The 20,359-nt window shown below is 39.7% G+C and overlaps 1 protein-coding gene across 1 annotated transcript in view; it reads right to left on the minus strand.

The window, feature by feature from the left end:
- Positions 1 to 20,359, minus strand: part of TRPM3 (transient receptor potential cation channel subfamily M member 3) — a 290,416-nt gene that overhangs the window by 106,066 nt on the left and 163,991 nt on the right. Inside the window, 1 exon segment of the mRNA XM_065657683.1 lies at positions 19,462 to 19,633. Coding sequence (XP_065513755.1) covers positions 19,462 to 19,633 — 172 coding nt within the window.

The following is a 20,359-nucleotide window of genomic DNA, read 5'->3' on the forward strand; positions in this document are numbered from 1 at the left end:
AAAACTGCTAGGAACAATCAATTGGGTCAGACCCTTGCTTGGCATTACTAATGCAGACCTAAGCCCATTATTTGAAATGCTCAAAGGAGGCTCAGATCTCTGTGCCCCACGGAATCTTAATCCTGAAGCTGTTAACGCCCTACAGAAAGTTGCCATAGCAATTACCAACAGACAAGCGCATCGATGGGCACCTGAGTTACCTTTTCAACTCATCATTTTGAATCCTTCACGGCAACCTCATGCGCTGCCAGACCCTTTGCTGATTATTGACGATAAGTCTGGACATTGGGACTCTGATGTAAAAACTGTACAGGGCTCTCCTCAAATAGCAGAATTGTCAGCCGTGGTTCGCGCCTTTCGGAAATGGTCTATCCCTCTCAATGTAATTACTGATTCTGCTTATGTTGCAGGAATTGTTCAACGAGCAGAAGCCTCAGTGCTCCGTGATGTTTCTCATGCAGTCTTGTTTACCTTGCTACAGGAGCTTGTCTTTCTCTTAGATTCTCGCCATCATTCCTATTTTATTATGCATATTAGATCCCATACCTCTTTACCTGGGTTTATGGCCGAGGGAAACCGACAGGCTGATATGCTTACGCTACCTGTGCAGGTATTACCCGATCGTGTAGCGCAAGCTCGACTTAGCCATTCCTTTTTTCATCAAAATGCTGGAGGTTTAAAACGACAATTTAACCTCACCACGCAGCAGGCAAAAAATATTGTTGCCGTGTGTCCTGATTGCCAAAGACATTCTTTTATATCCGTTGCCGGAGGAGTTAACCCAAGAGGGTTACAGAGTCTCCAGCTTTGGCAAACAGACGTTACGCATTTTCCTGAATTTGGTCGTTTGAAGTATATACATTCTTCTATCGATACCTTTTCGGGTGCATTGTTTGCCTCTTGTCATGCAGGAGAAAGAGCGCGAGATGTTCAAAGGCACCTGACGCGAGCCTTTGCCACTTTAGGAATACCCTCACAGATTAAAACTGACAATGGCCCTGCCTATGTCTCTTCATCAATAAATTCCTTCTTAAATTCTTGGGGAATCTCACACACCACCGGCATTCCTCACTCCCCCACAGGCCAATCCCTAATAGAGCGCTCGCACCAATCCCTCAAGTGTTTCTAACAAAAACAAAAAGGGGGAGTAGGGACTGCTACTCCGGAAGAGCGATTACAGAAAGCCTTATATGTCTTTAATTTTTTGAATTGTTCTCTGTTGGACAGTAATCCTCCCATAGTTCGACATTTTAGCACAAACACCCTCTTGGAACCCAGAATCAAGCCACCGGTGTTAATTCGGGACCCTGAAACAGGTAAAGTAATGGGACCCTATCCCCTCGTTACATGGGGTAGAGGCTATGCTTGTGTCTCCACAGAAAGAGGCCCCCGTTGGATCCCAGCGAAAAATGTGAGGCCCTTTCGAGAGGCACTACAGCAGCAGCCCTCTGACGACATCTTGAATCCAGATTCTACGCCCGGTGAAGAGGACACCGCCCTCGAATGAACTCTGTTTTAGAAGCTACTAATTGGGAGCTTAAATGCCCCCAGTGTACAAATTGTTATCCGTGGATCTGCAGGATTTGTGCTAATTGTGGTAAATCACAGTGGCTGAACCGCCACACGGTGGAACGTTGGTGTCACGGTTGTCTTGAAAAAGAGTGGCAAAAAGTAGATATATTATTAGATACATTATTGACAATAGAAAGGGAAACAGAGTTTACTCTACCACAGACCCCTCCTGAGGGAGTACCGCGACCTGATTATCATACGGTAGACTGGGTGGGAATTGTAATCCAAAAATTAGGCAATATCCAATTTTCCAAAATAGAATGTGGTAAGGATATCAAGATACCTCAAATTTGGATAGTCGCCCCAGAAAAGTGGGAACAAACAAAGAAGGAGTGTGAGCGAAGAAGGAATAAGAAGCTACGGAGATGGGCAAGGGAATAGTTGTGGTTGCCCTATGGGTATTTACATATGTCAGCATGGGATTTGAATTGCACCAAGTTGGCCCCCGTACTAATGTATGGCTTACATGGGCAAATCGCACTGGGGTTACAGACTTTTGTCTGTCCCTGGCGCAAGTTGGCGATCCGTTTAGAACATGCTTAATCGGGACACCTACATGGTGGCCAGACCAATTTCGAGGTTTTGTGCGAAATGATTCTGTGTTGAGGTTTGATAATAAAATATTGTTTGAGTCAGGACTCCGGCAAGCACAGGTCGATGGAAAGTGGCAAGCTCAGATAATCTTGAACCTTAAAAATACGATGCAAAGCGATCCTGAGGAATTAGAGTTGTTAGGTTGTTTGAATGCTACTAACATAACAGGAGGGGGGTGGTTTAGCTTTGAACCCCGGTCTCCAGAGCAAATCAACACCAATATGCAAGAGTGGGGCACTGTCAATCCAAACCCTCCTCTCTTTTCACAGTTGAAAAAACAGGTTGGGCTTGACAGGGCAATGTATACAAGATTAAATTGTACTGATGCCCCTGCCAAACGGCTTCCCCCAGGTATATTTTTAATCTGTGGAGATCGTGCATGGGCGGGAATACCCAGAGACCCCCATGGCGGACCTTGCTATTTAGGGCAACTAACACTTTTTCACCCATCATTACGCCAGTTGATGAATTGGACTCGTAGGCGTTCAAAAAGGTCTGTGCACGAGTTAAATTGTAATGATCAAATGGATCCTGTGTTTTGGAGCCAGACTGTGACGGTTCTGGCTTCCACATTTTTGCCCGGTGCTACTGCGGCAAGGACCATGACCTCGCTTAAGCAGCTTGCATGCTGGACAAAAAATGAACTCAACCTCACTAGTCAAATTCTCGGGGAATTGACACAGGATGTTGCTAGTGTCAGACATGCCATATTACAGAATCGTGCTGCTATAGATTTTCTCTTGTTAGCCCACGGACATGGATGCCAGGATTTTGAAGGGATGTGCTGTATGAATTTATCTGACCACTCCAGAAGTATCCACCAGCGAATTGCAGAGTTGCGAGAACGACTCCATAAGATAAAGGAAGTGGACGGATTCGATGGGTGGCTAGCATCCTGGGGTATTACGGGATGGATGAAAGATTTGCTTAAACAAGGGCTTTCTATCCTTCTAATGACTTGTGTGTTGTTGATAGTAATTCCATGTATATTACAATGTTTGCAAAAATCAATAACCGCTTCAGTAAACAAAATTTTTGTTGTAAATCAGGAATCAACGCAAGATTTGAAGGGAACCCTGAAAACCCCTAGTATGGAAATGTTAGTTAGGGAAGATGTTCTTGAGTTAGTTGGTCATCGACCTTGGGATAGCCAAAATGTTTAATTAAAACAGAAAGGGGGAGATGTGGGTTAGCGAGAGCTGTTGCCTGGGCCTGAGGCCTGTATGCTAGCTTGTTGCAAAATCGAGGGTTGCAATAGACAAGGAACGCAGTGTGCCCAGACAAGGCCCAGGAACAAGGAATTTGTGGTTATCAGCAAACGCCTACACCCAAGGACAAGGAATAGCCCGTGACCACAGGTGGCCGACTGATAGTCGCGGGAACATCTCCTAATCAACAAACTCTGTTTAAATAGTCTATTGTTTAAGTAGTCTTGCTAGTCTTGCGCATGTGCTAGAATGATTAGCCAGTCACCTTAAGACACGCTTAACTTAGAACATATAAATATATGTGTGTTAGCTCAATAAATTGGACATCTTGCTTGCATCAAGCTGCGTCCCCGTCTCTCAATCGCGACAAATAAGGTCTCCACCTCACATACTTAAGTTTTAGCATTCCTGCTATAAATGCAAAAAGACAGGTAGTCTCTCATTACTTAATTAATAGAATTCAGACAAAACAGTGTTTCTGTTTTCATTTTATATAATGATTCATCCAAAAAGAAGAAGAAATAGTACCAAAGACCTGGGAGATAAAACCAGTTGTCTGAGGCTCATCTTTATCTTAATTTCTAAAACAGTAACTTGTATTTGGAGCATTTCAACAAGCATAGATTTTTGCAGGGTAGACTAGATTGCTAAGTGGTTCATGGTGTCAGCTATTGGTTCATTGGTTCAATATTGTAAATTAGACTGCAATATTGCTTGAAAGATTTATACAGTCAACCTAAAGCTTCATTACTGTGTTATTGCCTTTGTGCACAGCAGCAGAGCCACTGAGAGACTTTACAGCAATTGTGATTCTGGGAAGTTACGTACATACCAGAACATTTGTCCTGATGTGCACCAATGGCAGCTTGTAGGCCTTCATGTTATTATACAGAAAAATAATCCCATTTTTCCCTTGACAAAGTGGCAGTGCATGAATATGTAAGTTAAAACAATAAACTAGAAGAAATGAATTAATTTGGAAATGGAAGCGAGGAAAAAATGCATAATGTCTGTGCGGTGTGAAAAGAGATTTTTGAAAATCAATCATGCTTTGCAGAAGTCCTACTTTCTTTTCCCAGTTCTTGGAAAAAGTTGAATATTTTATACTGTTAGTATATTTATAAATAAGCTATAACTGTCTTATAAATTATTACTAATTCTTTTTATGAAGAGCTAAACATGAGTTACCCATCTTTTCATAGATCAACAAGTGAGTAAAATGCCTCATTTACTAAAAAATGCATTTACTACATTTTAAGTGTGCTTATAAGAGTAACTGGGACATGTTAGTATGTTACATACATACATATTTCTAAGTTCACCCCTGAGACCTGTGCAAATAAAACTGAGGGGCTCTAAGTCACTGTTCCTGACACAAATGTCTGTAATTTCTGCAGCTTAACACTGGATGGTGGTAGGTGTATCTGAGCTGATTTCGTGATGGCCACCTTTGCCTTTTCATCAGGTCAGACCTGTTGGTGTGGGTTCTCCTACATCCATTTTCTTTTTCTACTTGGAAGTTTTGGCTGGAGAATTTGGTAATTAGTTGGATTTGTTTGGGATGTTGGGGCCTGTGGCTGTGCCACTGAAGGAGTTACTGCACAGCGGTTGGCACAGAAGTGTTGTACAGCTGGAAATCTATGTCACATGTCCCACACAACGTATAGCTGTAAAGCAAGTTCTCCAGAAGTTGGGTGCAATGGAAGAACTTAAGGCTTAAGATGCACATAAGACAGAGTCATCATGGACCTACTCAGTGAGTCCAAACCGTCTCAAAGGGTCAGTCCCAATAAGCTGTCCCAACAGCCTTCACGAACCCACACACTATGCATGTGCAGTCAGCCTGACATCTCAAAGTCTTTTCTCAACGAGGCACACATGGCTCATCTGTGCAGTGTGGAAACATGATTTTCACACTTTGTGGAAATCCTGAACCCCTGCAGACATGTACAGGGTTGGACAAGGCAACACTGAACAGGAATGGCTCGTCAGTTCTTCATGAAATTATGTATACTTGCATGATCAAGGGGCCTCTACAGTTTCACACAGCACCACTTTCCAGGTCTACAGGATACTGAACATTCCTGGACCTAGATGTACTATGGATAGTGGGGTACATAAATTAGCAGGTTTCTTGGCTGGTCATCACATCACAGGTTGCAACGTACTTATCTGAGGTAATGAGATACTGGACTCTTAGCAGTAGAAGGTTTCCATGACAGCATTCAGATTTGTTTCAGGCCTTTAACTTGTATATGTCCTGCAAAAGATCTACCATTTGGGAGAAACAGCTACCTTTCTACCTGCAAATTTCTTTCAGGACAATGGCTTTAGTAAGGGGTAAAAGCTATGCTGTCATAGTAGCTGACAAATACAGTCATAAAATAGAAGTCCAACCACATAAATCAACAGATATATACATATTAGTGTGCCTGCAAGTGTTTGCAGCCACAGAGTGCACTCAAAGGCATGTATACAGACCATTTTGCACAGGTTGTTTAGCACAAATGCCCCATAGGTTTCCTTAAAGTGAAGCCTTTATATCCTTTCCTGTACAGAAGTAAAATTAATTTGCATGCAAAGGCAGATAATTTTAAACTTTTCCTGTCACATACATAAGGAAGACCTGTTTCTTCCTGATTTTCCTGCCTTCCTAGTGTGTTTTTTCATTTTTAAAAATTTATTTTTATTTATTTGTAATGTTGTTTCAGCTGATGGAAAATGCTCCTTTATTATAAGGAGTGAATCACCAGTTTTTCTCAAAGGTGTTAAGAAAAAATTCCCTCTGACCTTTGCGCTTTTAACTAAATGCCTGTTAATCTGGACCACAGCTCCCTTTGCACATATGACTTCAGGAACTTTGTGCTATCTGCATCTCTGGAGTTAAAAACTCTCAGAGCTCCAGGGCTGTTTCGCAAGCCCTGTGCTGGTGCCCCTCTCTTCCCTGACAAATTGCTGCTCTTGCTAGCCAGCAAGTACTTGTGTTGCTCTGAGGTGCTACTCAGCCTCACCCTTGGATGCAGCCTAATCTATCATTCAGCAGTCCAGTCTGTGGTGGCTGCTGCCTTAAGTGTTATTCAACTGTACTGGTAAATGCAAAGGCAAATAGCCAGCATGGTAAAACAAGTAGGAATATGTTTTGTTTTAGCACGCTGAAGGTAATCATCCATTCCCTTACAGACGTGATATCCCTCATACACATTCACACAGAGTTGTATGATATGATCATCCAAACAAGAAACTTCATGAAAACAAGTTTTCAAAATAGCAAGAAACTTCAAAAATACAAGTTTTTAGCAACTTGGCCTAAAGTAAAACTTGGTTTCAGAGGTTTATCTAATCTTAACACAAATGCATTCTGAACACATTTACTACAACTCTGTTACCAATAGATATCTTGATACTCATTTTAATTTGGTAAATACTAACCAGTATATCTTGGCTTGCCTTTCTTTGATTGTTACAAATGTTTTGCCTGTGTAACAATTGAAACAAAACTATGCTGCATTTGAATGTCTTGTGGATTAATATTTACTAAGCCAAAATGAAAAACTAATTAAAAGCTCATGAAATTACAAATTTATACATGTGATTTTACTAACTAGGAATAGAAACACCAAAACCACCATGCACATGTGGGCCTCTAATCCTAAAGCAAGTGCCAGTGTAACAAACTCCTAACTGCATCAATCAGATGACCTGTTTCCCAGGTACAGGCTATTTATTCAACAGATGAGGTTACAGTTCAGGACTTGTTAATGCAAGGATTGTTTATCAGTGGCATTTAGTGGAATATCCCATTTAACTGTCAATGGAAAACTGATAAAGTGTTGCAAAGCTGAACAAAAATGTTCACGTTCTTACAAAAAACTGAAACCCAAGTGATCAGGCCTAGTCAACGTGGGTTTATGAAAGACAGGTCCTTCTTGACCAACTTGATCTCCTTCTATGACAAGGTGACCCATCTAATAGATGAAGGAAAGGCTGTGGATGTTTTCTACCTAGACTTCAGTAAAGCCTGTGACACCGTATCCCACAGCATTCTCCTGGAGAAGCTGGCACCTCATGGCCTGGATGGGTGTACTCTGAGACGGATAAAGAACTGGCTGGATGGCCGGGCCCAAAGACTTGTGAATGGAGTCAAACCCAGTTGGTGGCCGGTCACAAGTGGTGTTCCCCAGGGCTCTGTGTTGGGCTAGTCCTGTTTAGTCTCTTTATCAATGATCTGGATGAGAGGATTGAGTGCATCTTTACTAAGTTTGCAGATGACACCAAGTTGGGTGGGAGTGTTGATCTGCTGGAGGGTAGGAAGGCCATACAGAGGGATCTGTCTGGCTGGATCATTGGCCTGAGGCAAATTGTATGAGGTTCAACAAGGCCAAGTGTTGGGTCCTGCACTTGGGTCGCAACAACCCCAGGCAGCGCTACAGGCTTGGGGAAGAGTGGCTGGAAAGCTGCCTGGCAGAGAGGGATCTGGGGGTGTTGATTGCTTGTATCAAGAACAGTGTGGCCAGAAGGACCAGGGAAGTGATCATCTGCCTGTACTTGGCACTGGTGAGGCCCCACTTTGAATCCTGTGTTCAGTTTTGGGCCCCTTATCATAAGAAGGACATCGAGGTGCTGGAGAGAGTGCAGAGAAGGGCAACGAAGCTGGTGAGGGGCCTGGAGCACAAGTCTGATGAGGAGCGGCTGAGGGAACTGGGGCTGTTTAGCCTGGAGAAAAGGAGGCTGAGAGGAGACCTTATCGTTCTCTACAACTATCTGAAAGGAGGTTGTAGCATGGAGGGTGTTGGTCTCTTCTCCCAAGTAGCAAGCGACAGGACAAGAGGAAACGGCCTCAAGTTGTGCCAGGGGAGGTTTAGGTTGGATACCAGGAAGAAGTCTTCATGGAGAGGTGTTGGAACAGGCTGCCCAGGGAAGTGGTGGAGTCACCATCCCTGGAGGTGTTTAAAAGGTGCATAAACAATGTTCTTAAGGACATCGTTTAGTGCTAGAGTTAGGTTATGGTTGGACTTGATCCTGAGGGTATCTTCCAACCACAATAATTCTATGATTCTGTGATTTACCAGCTCTTTGACAGTTTTGAACTACATTTTGATCAAATCTGATCTTAATGTGCGAGATGAACTACAATTTTTGAGAGGAAAACAACTAATAAGCATTAATCATTCATACCTGACATAGGGCAAACCAGCATTTCTTTCTGAGTTTTTTGCAGAGTTTGAGGCTTATGGTTTCTCAAAACTCAAGTTGGAACTTGGGGGTTCTGGTAACTTAAAGAAAACCAAAGAAAGTCCTTAGCTCAAGAAGTCTGTCTTAAAAGTCTAACTTCCAGGACGTTGCAATAATTCATGGGGCCAGCACAGTATGCAGCAGCATGTTGCATCAGCAAACACTGAAAAAACACACCACATTAAAAAAACCTGTGGCTTTCAGAAGTATTTTGGTCCAAGTGTTTGCATAGCACTTGGTTATCCTAGTGAGAAGTACTTACACAGAATGGATAATGATCTGGAATTTTAATAAGCAAAAGTCCACCCAGCATGAGCTTAAAAGTTTGAGGACAGTAATTTTTAATTTCTGAACTAATATTTGCCTTACAGTAATACAGCGTCAACAGATATTGCTCTTTGCTTGTTAATAGAGTGTGCCTAACCACAGGGTAAGTGCTGCTTAAACAGATTTAAAATGGTATTGGATTTACAACAGTCTTTATAAAGTTTGCCCATACAAATCTATCTGCTTCACCTCTGGACATCTATGTGGTGCTGCCTGTGGTCCTGAGCACCTCAGAAAGGCTAAGTGATAACAGAGAACATCCTGAAATAATCCAGATCCTTCCTGTTAGGTTACATTGAAATAACACTACATCTTGGTTTTTTTCAGACTATTGTTTTCAGTCTTCAGGCCCTTTTAGAAACACCTCCTGATGCATATGAAATATTTTTGGCTAAAATATATATAGCAAACACATAAGATGACCTGCATATGCAATAGATCTGCTTCCCCCAGCTCTGCAGATCACAGCTTCAGTGTGCTTCCCACTAGAACAATTACATCATTAACTGACAAGTGAACATGACTGGAAAAAAGGAAATGTAGCTTGCTTTGACAGAATGATGGAGAGGGATGCTAGGTTATATTACCCAGAAAGACAGAATGCCTCAGATGCCTCAACTTGCTCAAACTTAATTTCACATAGCTGCTCTTCTTAGAGTCAGCTCTCCCTTTTCCTCACTCCTTATCGCCAGTATCTTCCCCAGAAAAGAACCAGTTACTTCTTACTCCAGATATGGTAAACATGAGATAGATATTTATTTTAATCCTTGAGAGGATTTTTCAATAATGAGAGCAGAAAAACTTACAGATTTTCTTTTTTTTTTAAAGGAAACCAAACTCATTCTACCCTCTTCTGAACAACTTCAACTGTTTTCTACTTTCAAGTAGAACTTTCAAGTGGAACTTCCACTTGTTTGGAGACTCATTACATGTCCTACGTCTAGAGAAAACAAAGTGATCTGGTAAGCTAATACAACACGTTCTAAGAATATTTGTCATCTTTCTCAAATTCACAGAACTGAAGGATTATGTGTGACAGAATGACACAGAACCACTACTAATAAAAGAAGGCTCACAACCATTTGACTTATTTTTGCTTTTCAATTTTTTCTTCTTTTTACTTTTCTTCTGCCATAGGCTCACTGAATCTCATTTTCTATAGTTTCCTTTTTTCTTTTCATGCTTCCCAACCATGCTTTAAAATGACTGTAATAAATTTCATTTTGTTCTGCTTTATTGTTTCATTTGTAGCTTGCATTCATTCTCCTTGTTGCCCTTGTTATGGTCACTTGCATTTTGTGTTCTCGTCTAATTTCCTTTTTGCTATTCCAATCACACTTTCACTTTCTCTCTGTCTCCTTATGTCTAATCCATAATCCTCTTTTATCTTCTATACTTTTAATTATGCTCTTTACTAAGAGTACGATCGCATTTCATTTGTGTTAGCCTGTTCTCCTTTCTCTTCTGCCTCATCTGAGTACTTTCACTTTTGTTTGTCCAGTGCTCCTGCTTCATCTGCCTAAATTTGCCTAGTGATGTATCTGCCATTCTACCAGATGTGGCACTCCACACTGAAATCTGTGGACCTGATGCCTAGACCATATCTTAATATTGGAGTGATCCTAAAAACTTCTTCAAATGACATCAAGGATGGTAACAAGAAAAACTGAAGAAAAATTTGTGATGCCCTCTTTGGATTTTCATACCTGTCTTTGCAAAAGGACAAACCTTAAAGAGTCCTTGAAACAAGCAAGATGCAGGAAGAATCTATGTAAGACTAAGCCCTGGGATTTGTGAACCTCACATGCCAGTAACAACCCACTTGGTTACTTTCTACAGGGTGGTAACATATATTTCAAAGCAGGTACTTCAAGTTCAAAGACATAAACACAAGAGCCTTCATGGATTTCAGTCAAAACTTACCCTATCTGTCCTAGCAGTCAACTGTTTATTAGCCCCATACTACAGGACCTAACTGGTTTTGCTCTTCTTGGAGCTCATCAATTGTAGGTAATGGCCTAAAGATTCAGGAGCAATGACAATTTCAGTAATTTTCACATTCTGTCTAATATTACTTGGTATTTTGCCTGGTTCAGTTTGGATGTGAGCACTACCACATTGTAGCCAGCACTTTAGAAAGCTCTCAGAGTAACATAACCAACTTTTACACTGCCTTGAACTACATATTGAGGAGTTTTTCCTTGTCATATTTTGCGTATGTCAACATATTGGACACTATATAATCTCAGAAAATTATCCCTCCTTTCTTACCTGTTCTAGAAAACTACAACAGGTGAGATACAGAACAGCAGAAATGTTGCTAAAAAGAATCTGCTCTAAAATAATCTCTGTTTCTTAGTTTTATAGCTTTGTTCTGATTTTTATAGTGAGTTCAAGAAATCTAAAACATCCAGACCTTAAAGAGCTGAAATGACCTGTGTTCTTTTGTTTGTACATCTATTATATGAACACACGTGTTTTCAACAAACTCATCTGTTGAAAGTCAAGGCCATGACAGGAATTTATCAATCCATTTGTACTCAATCAATTGCATATTTATCTGCATTTCAAGAACAGTTTTTAACCTGCGTGTGCTTTCTCAGCCCTTTCTCAGATGATATTTGTGTCTCCAGTGCCTGATCAACCAACATTATGATGCTTTTTTTATGAAAAAGGACCAAGTTTCCAATCTCCAACAAAATTTGAAATGAGTCAAGCTTCAAATAGTTCTGAGTTTGACTCAGATTTCACAGAAGTCAAACTTGCAGCAGGCTTCCTCTCCTAGAAATAAGTCTGTACCTACATCTTCCCCACTATGTAGCTATGAAAATGCATCTAGGGCTGCACAGAATATGAAGGAAAAATCTGAAACAAATGAGAATTCCAATGTATTTGATGATGGTGCAATGGTCAGAGAAGATGCCAGTGATGACAGTTGAACGTCCCTTTGCCTTCCCAGCCCCCTTCATATATTCTCAGGCATAGGATGACAAAGGGAAGTCCACGGGTCACATGAACAGATATTGTTGACATATTACCAAATTGCCTTGTCTACTCCATCAATCACCTGACTTTACCCATCAATTACTTACTCAGAGGTAACTTTTTCTCATAGGCCTACTAAAACTCCACTACATTCACCAGCTCAATGAAGAAGAAAGATTAAATACGGGGCCACAGGTACCATCACCTGTGGTCTATTTTAAAACAGCATACCATAGAGGCAGAGCAAACCTTTAGCATCAAACAGCATCTTTAAACTAAGAACAATTGCAGATTGATAATGAAGGCCTATGTGGTCTAGCAGACAATTCTTCCAGAAATGGGCTAATCAAAAGAAGAGTAAGAATATCACAAGGTAGACCCATACAACCTAAGGATTTGGTGTGGTAATCTTTCTAAGAAATAACAACATGCTTTGGTGTGTGGAACTGACTGAGCAGTGCAGAGTGATTCTTGGGCAAAATACATAAGTTGTTTCTTTGTTTGTTTGTTTAGGAAAATATAAACCAAAATATCGAGATCTCTAGAGTTTCTAGAAAAGAGGACAAGGCAACAACCCCTAATAAAACTGACATACAGAATATTTTTTTTCTATTGTTTTCATATGGTGCAGACAAGATGAAGCACAATGTAGATAACACTTAAGGTGATAGTGTTGCAGCAAGAGAGTGGGAGATGAAAAGTAGTGTTGAGGCTCACTATATACACCTGTTGTGGTAACTTTAACATAAATGGACATTTAGCTTTAACATAAATGTACAGATTGTTCTTCAAAGCCTTGTGACACAGTCCATCTATTCCAGAGCTGCATGCAAATGAATCCCTTCTGATCTACAGACCACATCTGGCTTCGAAGAAAAAAATTTTGTCAATTTGCTGGATCTGTAAGCTACAAAAAGGCTAAAATACTGTGTTAGTTAAAGGAGTTTATAAAAGATATATCACATGAAAGTATATCACACAAATGCTTATTCTGCCCTTCTAACCTCTACTGAAAGCACATTACTTCTTTCTAACACATACCAAACACAGATTTTATTACTGATGTGTATGTACTGCTACATGTAAGACAAAGAAAATGATTGTATGTTTCCCAAAATAATTATGCATACACAAGAGCATGCTTTAAGTGCATGCTATGCTATGCTATGCTATGCTATGCTATGTTGTACTATCCTATGCTATGCTATGTTGTGCTATCCTATGCTACGCATCCCATAGCATGACAATTCTGATTCTGCTGACAGATATACATGTTCTTCTGAAGAAAAATTTACAAGATTCCTAATTAATTCACAGCCTCTTTCGTTCAAATTAATATATGCTATGTGTGATCATCTTACGTATATAAATAATTTGTGTCCTTGTCTTTCTTCACTCCTCCAGTGAGATCATTCATATGAGGGAAAATAGGCATTTGTGATGGAAGTGCTTAGCAATCATGCTGTAAATTCTTCAGGGATTTGAGAGTATTTCAGTTAGTAGTAACAATTCAGTTAATAGCAACAACTGTACCACATCAAATGAAGACCTTAATACAAACAGGAGGAACGAACAGCATATTATAAAAATGCAAACATGAGTGCAGAGACAAAAGGGGGAAACTTTAGGTAGGGTTCTTGAAGATGCTGTAAGTACTGGTATGGGTATTTTATGTAATATGAAGTAATTCTAGACCATACTTGTTAATGAGAATGCGTTGCTTTGGCTAATCACAAAATTGGTGAAACTCACATCTTGTCAACCTACTGGAGTGACTTTGCCTGAAAGTGATTAACAGTCCTCAGATTAGACCTATTAGTTGAGTTGCTACTTTGGCAGTTACTGTAATCTAACCATCTGTGGAGTGGCAGGAATGAATATTTTATAACTTCCAATGCACATTTTGTAGACGGACTTAATTTGTGTTTCTGGTTGGAGGTGGGACTGATGTACCTACTGGGTTACTCGGTAATGTTCTGCAGAAGTGGTAACGATGTACATCTTAGCAAATGACTAGGCAATTCTAGTACACTTCATGGAAATGATTTGTTAGTATACAGGAATGTCATAATTGGAGAATTTGCAATAGGACACCTCTAGTAATTAGATGCTTCATTTATTTCCTTTCTCTCTTTATAGATTACATAATCTATTTGGTAATACATGAAGTTCTCTTTCTGTCCTGGTCACTGGTATTTTCCCAGGATGGGAAAAAAAAGACTAGCTGCACTTTCACAGCTCACGGGATCATAAAATATTCATTGATTTCTAACCCAATGCCAATACCAGTTTTCTGATGAAAATTGTTCTGCCTCTTTTATTTTACGCCATTTATTTTGAAACATTTATTTGGAAATATTTCTTTGCTCCATTGTGACCCATTGGAAAGAAAGTGTAAGTATACAATCTTTGGGAAAAAGTAGCTACAAAGGGGACGAAAAATCTATAATGTGCAGAAGACTTCCCAGGCATCAGGGGGAGGGGGTAATGTATTATGCATGGGATTCTAGAAAATAAAAGAAATTTCTCAGCATTTTATAGAACATGTTGATCCCTGTTCCTTCTGAATAAACTGTTGAAACATAAGACTTTAGGATGACTTTAATCGAGGAATACTGTAGATGAGAGGAGCATGAGGGATGCATAAGAATTTTAGGAATAGTTAAATACTAGGTCTACTATATCATGGCAGGCTATCTCTTGAGGATGAATCCCTCGTAAGTTTTAGTTATCCTTATAACTAGTTAGTAGATAGATAATCAGACCACATTTTTTTGAACTGAAAGTTATTTTGGGGTCCAAAACCAATAAGGAGTTGTGTGATTTTGGGGAAAACATTGTCCAAACTTGAAAAATCCCAAATAAATTGCAATTTTTATCTGTTCATTCTTGGAAAAGGATTCCAACAAGGTAAATTACTTTATGGTTCAAAGTAAAAATTGTAGCTTCTGTTCTAATCAGATAACTAGATCCTTATGTCTGGATCTGGGGTTACAGTGGATGTCAGCCCAAACTTGATCCAAGAGCATGCTCTCAGTGCACATAAGGCAAACCATGCACTTGTGCACCGTTAGAAAAATGTGTCAAGTGTGAGTTTTTATCCCACATCCACTCTGTTCTTCACTAGTAGGACTGCGTGTGAAGTACTGGATTCAGGTCTGGGTTGTCCACATCAAGAAGGATGAGGAAAAACTGCTGAGCATTCACAGAAAAGCTGCTAAAGTATGTAGTGGCCTAGAGCACTTCTGAAGAGGAGAGTTTGAGACAGACAGGCTTGTTTATCCTTTTGAAAAGAAGTCTAACAAGTAATCTAATACCTGCCTATAACTATCTGCAGTGGTGTTAAAAAGGTGTTAGAGAAACACTCTTCTTGCTAGGGCCAGGCCCTATGAAGGGGAAATGGCCACAAATTTGGGGCTCCAGATCAGACACTGGTGGTGGGGGGGGAGAATTTTCCAAACATTTTGCTGGAGTCTGTATAGATGGTTGAATTTCCATTATTGGAGGTTTTCAGACTTGGCTAAAAAAAGCTATGGACAAGCTTATCTAGCATTGACAATACTCCACTTTGAGAGGAGACATGAACTGGGGACCTTCTGAGGTTTACTCCAGCCCATATGAAACCTATCATTCTAGAATAGCTGTAAACCCTCTTGTACTCAAGGCAGTGAGACAGCATTTAGTATTACAAGCACTCCCAGAAGCATTGAATCAGAAATCAGCAAACAGTCAGAAGTGAGTTATACCAGCCTGGCATGCTGTAAATCACTACACGCCAAGAAACAGTATGAGGACAGCATCATAGCTCGGAACACGGCTGCAGTCCACTTACAGTAACTCTGAAAAATCACACCTTCTGAGCTGGGACATTTTATTGCATTTAAAATCTCTGTACATTTGTTATGAAAACTTTCTGCTCATTAATGCAATATTTTTGGAATAAGATGAATTAAAATTGTTTTAACTCCACATTTCAATGTAAATTTTTTTACATGAACTGTCAAATTATCCATGCAATGCTGTACAAACAAACCACGTGGCAGAGATGGTCACAAATTTTTCCTACCTTACAAAGTGTATCTTAAGGTGATCTCCCTGCCTTTAAACTCCCGCAAAAAGTCCACGACTCAACTGATTTTTTTGTGGATTGGAAACCAGAAACATTTCTGACCAGGTCACCTTCAACATTTCCTTTTGATCTTGAAACAGTTTCTTAAAAGTTCATCTTACTTTCAACATTCTTACTACAAAATGATGTGCTTTGAAATTTCATGAGTTTGAGACAACTTGTGTCTCACTGCAAGAAATGGTTGCTGGTCTGTGTTAAAAATAGTCTTCACTTGTGAAAATAGGAAAGACCTGCCCTGAGCATTGAAGCATCAAATTGACCTCTAGCTAAATGCATAACTGAGTGACTCTGTCCTGAACCTGCAGTCTCAGACTGACCCACAAATGCAATTGCACCCTCTGCCTGCCTCATTTTTAATTCCTGAATATTTGCTGTGAACAAAATAAGAGCTATGGAAGCAGTAAAAGCTAAAAAGGTAGAGTGGAAACAGAGTATCCAATGAAATATTTTCTCTAGTGTTCATAGTGAGCATAAAGCAAGTTTTTAATTATTATTATTGAATAGCACACTGATTCTGGAAACTAGATAACTGCTGAACGACTGAGAATGATGTCATATTAGGAACAAAATCACCTGAGTCTTTCAGAATTATCTGGCATACTTAACAACATGATTTAAATTTTTTAAAAGAGACTGCCACTGTCTTAATCCATTTGAAGAGAATACCATTTTCTGAATCTTTAATAGGGAAGCACAAGCTTGAAGTTTCTCTTTGTGAATAATATGTGATCCCAAACATCCAGGAAAGCTATCACTGCACTGCAGAAAGATATAGTTGAAGTAAAGGAAAGTAAATAAGAAGAAATGACAAGCCTATCATGTAAAAGTCAGGCAGGCTTAAAAATAAGCAAAAAATCTGCTTTCAGCACTATTGTCCAGTGACAGGCTGTGAAATAATAAGTTACCAACTGTTTATTAGTTCCTAAATCTGTTCTGATTTTTAGCCCTCTGCTCTTTTGTTTGGCGATTAACTAAAATTTGTACCTTTTCCTGACTCTCCTGCAAAGAAAAGTCTGATGCTGTCAGTGTTTTCACCCACTCAACATGCTTACTACTGGAAAATGATAAGTAAAGGCACATGTGCATGGCTGCACACACTCCTGTCTGGATGAAGATCCCTTTGCAGAAGGGCCAAGGATCTCCATTGCTCTGCTAGGAATGAGAGCAAGGAAAGGCATCAGAAAGTGGCCATCTGTTAGGGTGACCCAAGAGGGTAGGTGGTCCTTCTCTCATCCATATCTTCACCTTTCTATTAACTACAGGCTGGGCAGGACTCAGTCACCTTTCCTAAAACAAAGGAAACTAAAACGTGGCAGAAATGTTTTGGATGTCACTGGACCAAGCTGCACAAATCTTACCAGAACCCTTCCTTCTTAACAGTTTTGAAGAAGTGTTGTGAGACCAAAGTGTATTTGTGTTTATAAGAGAGAGAGATTTGGGAGGGAGAAGTTAAATGATAAGAGAGACTCTGTCATAGACAAAGGGGAAAAGGAAGAGACAGACTCCTGGGAGGACAACGGGATGGTGGCAGAGAGAAACCAGAGAAGAGAAATCCTTCATTTTTTGGTACGTGTTTGAAGAGGTCAGGAAAGCATTTGACTTGAACCACCAATGCCTGGAGATTCATCCATCGGTCACTTTTCAACAGATAAGCGTCTTGTCCAAACTTTAGGTTAAATCTCTCTAAAGATATTTATTTTTTAACATAAAGATTACCACAACAGAATGCCCTGCTGTAAACTGTAAAAGCTCACATTTTTCTTATAAATGTACCCAGAATAATTATTATTTATGGCACTGTTTCCTACAGTTTGATTACATCATATATGCCATTTTCAAATGTGAATTTTTGTTGCTGGTCAACCTAGGATTTGATCATACTATCTCGGTCTCCTGAGGAAAAGCATAGGCATGCACACACCACTTAGGCAGCACACAAATTTGTGCATACCTACTGCTCTCTGAGAAAAAGCAATATACACTCTGATATTACAAAAACCATAAGCCTGTGGTGCGTGTAGCTCATGTAGTGGTGTTGAAAGGTGTAAGTAACACACCATTTTGATTTAAGCACAGACTATACTCATCAGACAGAAAGCTTTATTAAGCATGACCAACATGCTTGTTTATGTTCACCCCATTGGGCTTGCCTGTAATTCATTATCATATGTTGTCCAAGAGTCTAAATGTGTTTCCTAGTCTCATTCCAGTTTCAAGTGCCTATATCACAAAAACTGTCACTGTTCCTGGCCTCAAAATTGTATATTTACAGAGAGTTATCAGCAGAAAGGCTGTACATGTGATCACTTTTGAAAAATGCATTCTGTTGTCGTTACTAAAAGTAGCTTATGCAGGTACTACATTGAGGTTTCTTGCAAGACTAAAAAAATTCCTGCATGGCTAACGTCCGAAGGAAGATTTCTTCCCTATGTACAGCCTAGGTTCAATTTCTAGAGCTTATCCTTCCTTTTTTTGATAGCACTAAGTTTTTAAAAACTAAATGATTGAAAACAAAGCAAAAAATAAAAATCAAAAATATCTAGAAAGAAATTAACTCCCCATCTAAATTAAGCATTAGTACACTACAGAAGTAATAATACTAATACTGATATATCATATTTTATTTCATCCAAGAAGAACGGCTTACTTAGGTGACTAGTTACTTTTCATTTTATGTAGGAAAGTGGTACATGACTGTAAAAGAAAAATAACCATAACTTTGAGAGAAAAACTGAGGCTTCAGTCTGATCATGATGTGGAATGAACCATCATGATTGTAAAATATGAGGGGAAAGGACCATCTAACCCCATATTCTGTCTCTGACTGTAGCTAATGAACAGCTCTCTAGGAAGAACTAAAAGCATAGTGCAAACATAAAGTAATGCTTCTATGGGATACTCTCTCTGCCTCCAGATACCAATGGCTCTGGGAGTTGTCCAGTAATTTCTCCTGCGACCTTGCAGGATTTTATATATGGCTATACACCTCAGTCATCTCTCTTCCAATATGCAAAGTCTTTATCATAAAAAGCTCTCCCTTAATGTTGTCACCCTTTTCTCTACCTTTACTAATTCCACTGGACTCTTTACAAAACAAAGGAGATCACAACTGTATACAGTTTTAAGGAAATGGGGGTACCAAAGACATAAGTTGAACCTGAAGAGCCTTGACAAATATTGTTTGAAACTTAGCAGCAACAAATTCAGCTACTTCTGCTATACCCTTTCCCATTGTACTCTAAAATCAAATTTTATAATCTTTTTTTCACCATTATTTGTTTTTATTAACTCATGCTCACTATTTTAGACAGTAGAACTACTCCCCAAAATATACAGACCTTATTACCTATTTAAACCCATAGTGTCTTTCATATAATTGCAATTATAAAACAACACAAGCAAAATGTTACTCACTTGTATTTATCTTCTGAAGTGAAATGTGCTTTTCCAGCTGTCTACGAAGTTTCACCTCTGCTCCATATTTACCAGTGGTGCCATTGTCAGCCAAAATAAAATGAGAATGCATACTGTTGAGCACTGTCAACTTACTCATGGGATTGGACATCGTCTGGTATGGTCGGACCACCTGCATTTTAGAGATAGAGGGAAAAAAAAGTACTAAACAGAAAAGACCCTCTGAACTAAATTAATTATAAGATACCAGCTGACAAGATAATAAAAAAGAAAAAGAAAAAAATTAACATTGTCTGAAGTATAGCACTCAAACACTGCTGTCTTCTACGTGTAAAGTAGAAAATAACCTTAGAACTCAAACATGTGTAGCCACCATTTCTAAACACTGACCTTTTGGACGCAGACACTGCTTAAGGGGTTTTCCAGGGTAATCTCTTTCAATAGCACCAATGGCCATTGTTACAGTGTTAAGTCCAGCTAATGGTCAGTCCTCCAAAGGCCAGTGTGACAACAGTGTGTCTGCTGTTGTCTTTAAATAACATTGCCATAAATCCTCACTTAATCTGATCGAAATTTTTGATTCTTCCTGCACAGACCCCACCAAGCGTCATGGCCCCTCTTCTAGCTCATTCATTCCCACCAGCATGGGAGGTCCTCTGCAGACACACCAGTATAGGTGAGTTCCAGTCTTGGTGAGGTGTACACGTGATATTACACTGCTGTAAGAACAGGTGATAGCCTTGGCTCAAGTTTCATTTCTACTGTTTCTTTTGGTGCCACATTCATAAAACATTTATTCTACAGATGCATATAGCTTAACAAATATCAATATGCTGCTGGAACATGTTTGTTAACTAGCTTCTGCAGACACAGAAACCATGTGTCCCATGCCAAAATC

Source organism: Caloenas nicobarica, chromosome Z (assembly GCF_036013445.1).
Source record: "Caloenas nicobarica isolate bCalNic1 chromosome Z, bCalNic1.hap1, whole genome shotgun sequence".
Taxonomy (NCBI): Eukaryota; Metazoa; Chordata; class Aves; order Columbiformes; family Columbidae; genus Caloenas; species Caloenas nicobarica.